General features: G+C 28.5%; 1 protein-coding gene across 4 annotated transcripts; it reads left to right on the forward strand.

The window, feature by feature from the left end:
- The first annotated feature begins 2242 nt into the window (after positions 1 to 2242).
- On the forward strand, positions 2243 to 4656 carry LOC108467720 (nuclear transport factor 2B-like). 4 transcript variants are annotated; one of them, XR_008278790.1, is made up of 4 exons: positions 2243 to 2640; positions 3903 to 4005; positions 4268 to 4344; positions 4457 to 4656. XR_008278790.1 is itself a non-coding variant. In XM_017768469.2 (3 exons), the coding sequence occupies exons 1-2, from the start codon at positions 2347 to 2349 to the stop codon at positions 3975 to 3977; spliced, it is 369 nt and encodes a 122-aa protein (XP_017623958.1). In that variant the 5' UTR covers positions 2243 to 2346; the 3' UTR covers positions 3978 to 4005; positions 4268 to 4656. The 4 variants fall into 4 exon arrangements, 3 of the variants coding, with proteins under 3 accessions (XP_017623958.1, XP_052880893.1, XP_017623956.1); XM_017768469.2 differs by having other exon boundaries at positions 4268 to 4656; XM_053024933.1 differs by lacking the exon at positions 4268 to 4344.
- Positions 4657 to 5148: the final 492 nt, after the last annotated feature.

Genomic DNA, 5148 nt, shown 5'->3' on the forward strand with positions numbered 1-5148 from the left:
TCATATAATAAATTATTAATATAATAAATATAATTTATTATTTTAATAAATGATTTAATATTTCAATTTTATTTTAATAATAAATTTTAAAATAATAATTTAAAATAATATTATTCACATATTATTGAAAATATTAAATATTAATATTTTAATAATAAATATTTATTACAATTACAAATATATTAATAATAAATGTTTTGTAGTATAAAGGTTAAAATATGTCATAAGTCTATTTACACTTCATAGATTTGTAATTTAGTCTTTGTACTTTTATTTTCAAGAATTTGGTCCTTTACTTTTCAAATTTAAAATTAAATGCAATTGTTGACATCGTTAATTTTTTTTGTCAATTTTGTTGATGTCACATTTTAAATAAAAATACTTGTTGATGTCACATTTTAAATAAAAATACTTACTTAGTAGTCATGTAATTAAAAATGACGTTGTAATGAATGTAAATTTAACATAATATTTTTAATATATACAAAAACAATGTAAAATATAACATTATATATAAAAGTAAATTCAATTAAACAATAAAAAATAAGAAAATCTCATATGTATGTTTGTTTAATTGAAAATAACTTTATGAAATATTTTAAGAAATCTACCAAATAACAAAAAATATTTTACAGATTCTTTCAAAACACCAAAAATATTAACTTTTCTAAAAAATAAATTATTTTTCAAAATTATTTTTCTAAAATTATTTTCAGTGAAACAAATAAAACCTTAAATATAAAATTAATTTGAGTTACTCTCATAATAAATATGATGTCTCACATTTAAATTTAACAGCCGAAAGTGCAGAGTGTAACATTTACCCCACAAAACGATTTGGCATCATTTTAAATTTACCACGATTTTGCACTGCAATTGATTTAGAGATTTAAAGCTTTTGTAGAAGCTTAAAAAAACTCTCTTATATTTTTTTATCTTTATCTTTAACTTTTTATTTTTTAAGTTTTAATTTATACAGTTATGGGGCAAAAGTTGTCTGGTTTTGCGTTTCTTTTTACTTTTTTAACCTTTTTTCATTTTAAGGTTTTTTAATTTTAAATTATGTCAGGATAGATTTAATGTATCACATTTAATAATAAAATTAATGATTTTAATAATTGAATGATATAATTCATATAATCTCAAAAGTTTGATGATGTAATTTAAAGTTTTGAGACAAATTTAATGTAAGAATTAAGTTTGGGAAAATATGGTGCAATTTACTCTACTTGATTTATACATGGAAGAGTATTTTCCTAACTTTTATTATTGACATAGTGATTGGTTGACTTGTGACATTAACTCACTTAGGGTTTAAACAATAATATCTATTATTATATTTAAGTATTTTACTGAACTAGTGTCAATTTCAATTGAATCATCAATTTAATAATGAATTTACTAAAATTCATAATTTTAATGAGCAATAAATATAATTTGAAAGGTAATTTTGTTTCTCTTATTATATTTAAAAGTTTCTTTAAGCTTGTTTTCTTTTGAAACTTTTTGAAACAATTGAGTGTTTCTTTTAAAATTGTTAAAGCTATAAAACATTTCGTTTTATATTTTTTTTAGTTCTTTAAAAATATGTTCAAGTCGAAAGATAGTTTAGTTTTCATTCCCAAATTGTTAAAAAGTAAAAATCATTCTTTTAACTTTTCTTTTTCTTTATTAGATCTTTATGAGAGAGTTATGTCACCCTCAATTAAGTTATCAACTTAGTAATAAATTTACTAATATATATATATATATATATATAATTTTTAATAGATAATGGCTATTATTTTGAGAGTAATTTTATTTTTCAGTATAAACTTTATAAAAATACTTATGCATAATAAGATCACAAGTCAATATATTATGATATTTAATCTTTTAATTTTACCATTTCAATTATAGTAATTTTATTAATATATTATTTTTATATTTATTACATACATTTTTACTCTGTGACAAAATCTAGTATATACTTCAAAAATTTAGAGATAAAAACATATATTTTTCTTACTCCAAAAATAATACTTCTTTCAATAAAAAAATAATTTCAAAATTTCTTTCAAATAAAATTAGGTAAAAGAAAAACGGTTGGGCTGCGTTAGGTTGACGCAAAGAATGATCCGCTAATTGATAGACAGTAAAGCGGGTGTATAAACGATCCAAAAGAAAGAAGGAACACGCTGGCAGCCCCTTGTCCTTTAGATTTTTATGATTCAAATTCAGCCGCTAGATGAATCCTCCTATAAATACACAATTTTGGATGGGCTCGGCTGGTCTCTCCTATTAATTCCTGTGTCAGTGCCCTTCTCTGTTGACGGCTCAAACTCTGATAAACAAAACGAAAAATCGATGGATCCAGACGCTGTAGCCAAGGCTTTTGTCGATCACTACTACTCCACATTCGATGCGAACCGGGCCGGTTTAGCCAATCTCTACCAGGAACGTTCCATGTTGACCTTTGAAGGTCAAAAGATCCAAGGCTCTCAGAGCATTGTCGCTAAGCTAACCAGCCTTCCTTTCCAGCAGTGCAAGCACAATATTACCACCGTCGATTGCCAGCCATCTGGCGCTGGCGGCGTCCTCGTTTTCGTCTCTGGAACACTACAACTTGCCGGCGAACAACATGCTCTCAAGTTTAGCCAGGTAGCTCTCTTTGCATCTTTTGTTTTATTTTGTTTTTTTGGGTTTTTTATATGTACTTGAGCGATCGATCTAAGGCTAATCTGTGTGACACTGTTGATCTCATCGGTGTTATCGATGGTATTAATTTCGCGATTCGATTTGTTAGTGATGGATCTTTTAAGTGAGTTTTTGATCTGTTGTAACTCCCTCTTGAATTTTTTTATTTATTCTTCAGGATTCTAAGAATTGAATTGGCTGTTTAATGCATATAAAACTCTCTGCTGTTTACATTATATTTCAGTGATCGCTTGTTTTCCATTCCTTTTGATAACTGAATTAATAAGGGAAACATGTATGATATACTCGATATAATTAACAGTGTCGATTTCATTAAACTGTGTCATGAATTTTCAAAGATATAGATATTTTGGATCCACCATCTTGCCGATGGAACACCTGCTATTTCTTATTTTGTTTTGCCCTATGTGGCTCTGCATATGGAGTTGACTTATATGATCGTCTGTGATGATTTTTTGAGATTACAAACATCACCGTTACCCCATATTCTTATTTATTTATCTGGATAAAATAAGGATCTAATTAAATTTTTAAAATAAGTGTTGTAAGATTGTCTATGATTCCTGTCTGTATGTTTACGTGTTATAAATAATTGTAGCAATCAAGAGTTCTTTTGTTCCTGAAGTTTTTTTATCATAGGCAAGCCTTCGGTTGTTTATTTTAATCTTTTATGCTTGCCTATTACATTTTTCGCATAAGAAATAGATGGTGGGTGCTCACATTGCGTACTGTGAAAGATTATCAAACATCTTCTCAATGTTGTTTCTTGGCAACTCTATCGTGAGCATGATATAAAAGAAAAACCAGTGATATCTCTCCTCAACTGTAGACATTGATGATTTTGCTTGTGACTTATATGCCTTGCTTTCTCGTAGAGCAAACTTATATAGTTTGATACGTATTTATGGCTCAACGTTCTGTTTAATTTTGTGCAATAAGGGCCTCTTTTTATCTAATGGCTAAACTCTGAAAAAAGTACTTTTTTAAGAAGGCCCTTAATACTTGTATTTATACCTCATGCAAGTTCTTACCCTTGATTTTTGCCTATATTCAAATGAGAGATTGATTTTTACCTAAAACCTGGAAAGTTAAAGGCTAATTTAGGTGTAACAAACGTATAGGAGCTTATTTGCAACGAACTGCTTGTGATATTTTGACATCAAGCTTTATTAACTGAGTGATTTTGGGTTTGCTTTTGGTCTCAGATGTTTCATTTGATGCCAACACCACAAGGAAGCTTTTATGTGTTGAATGACATATTCAGGTTAAACTACGCGTGAAGAAACAGAAATCACTACAATTAATCAGGTGATGGGAATACAAATCTCAAGGATTTATAAATCTGGTTATCTTTTAGACATTTTAAATGAAAAATGGAAATATTTTTTGGTTTAATTATGTGGGTGGGTATGATGGTTTCCATTCCAGTCTCCATATTTCAGAGACGTTGTTGTGATTGGTGGAGGACGCAGTCTTCTGAATTGGATGAATGTTGGATGTTTGATTAAAGACTTGTTTTTAGTTAAAGCTTATGGCTCTTTGAAACAGATTTTCTATCAATAAATCACAGATTTTTGTTTCCATTTGAGAGATTGGCAGAGCTCGCGAGTCTTGGCTTGGTTTGGTACTTTTGTTTCCAGTATTGAGGTTGGATATTGTTGTTGGTATCGAATTGCTTTTCTATTTCCATCTTAGTATTTTCTTTTCTTTTATAACCACTAAATTTAATTACTGAAATTGGTGGTGGAACTTCCATCAGTTTTATAGATAATGGATGATCAGAGCTCACAACTTATATTTCGGAAGCAGGCACGGTAGAAGCTGTTTAGTATATAAAATTTTGTTTTTATATTATAGCATTTCATTGGTTTTTTTTATCTTGTATGATGCATGAATTTTTTATTTTTTTATTTTTTATTTTTTTGAGAAATAAGGAACAAGTATTATTTGGCAGTTAAACTAGGGTTGGATACATAATTTGGCCATGGGCATTGTCGAAAAACATATGGCCTAATCATATATGAGGGTCAACAAACACAAAATAAATCATTTAAGAGAAAAGATGATTTGAGGGTCGAAGTTGTAAACTACTTCCCATATGAGCTAAATCATTAACACACTTATTCCCTTAATGAAAGGCATTTTGCTGAGAGTTATAATTCATAAAAAGGGACCATAGCATCGACTTTTATTTCAATATAATTTATGTTAAGTTGTTGAGCTAAGATTACATTGTCTCTTAAGGTTCACAGCTCAGCCTCAAACGCTAGTAGCTCTAGGGATGTGACAAAAAGAGCCAATCACTCAACTGCCTGATGATCACGGATAATGACATCGTCACTAGACTTACTCGGGTTCCTTATAGATGAATTGTCAGTATTCAATGGAGTAGGTTTCCATGCAATTGGAATGATATTTGGAATGTTATATTTTTTTCACTAGTACAAATAG

Source organism: Gossypium arboreum, chromosome 2 (assembly GCF_025698485.1).
Source record: "Gossypium arboreum isolate Shixiya-1 chromosome 2, ASM2569848v2, whole genome shotgun sequence".
Taxonomy (NCBI): domain Eukaryota; kingdom Viridiplantae; phylum Streptophyta; class Magnoliopsida; order Malvales; family Malvaceae; genus Gossypium; species Gossypium arboreum.

What these genes read in the sequence shown, in the direction of transcription:
- LOC108467720 (XM_017768469.2), top strand. Translation starts at nt 2,347, where the DNA reads ATGGATCCAGACGCTGTAGCCAAGGCTTTTGTCGATCACTACTACTCC. An exon ending in ATGCTCTCAAGTTTAGCCAG is followed by an intron (nt 2,641 to 3,902) that starts GTAGCTCTCTTT and finishes TTTTGGTCTCAG; the next exon opens with ATGTTTCATTTGATGCCAAC.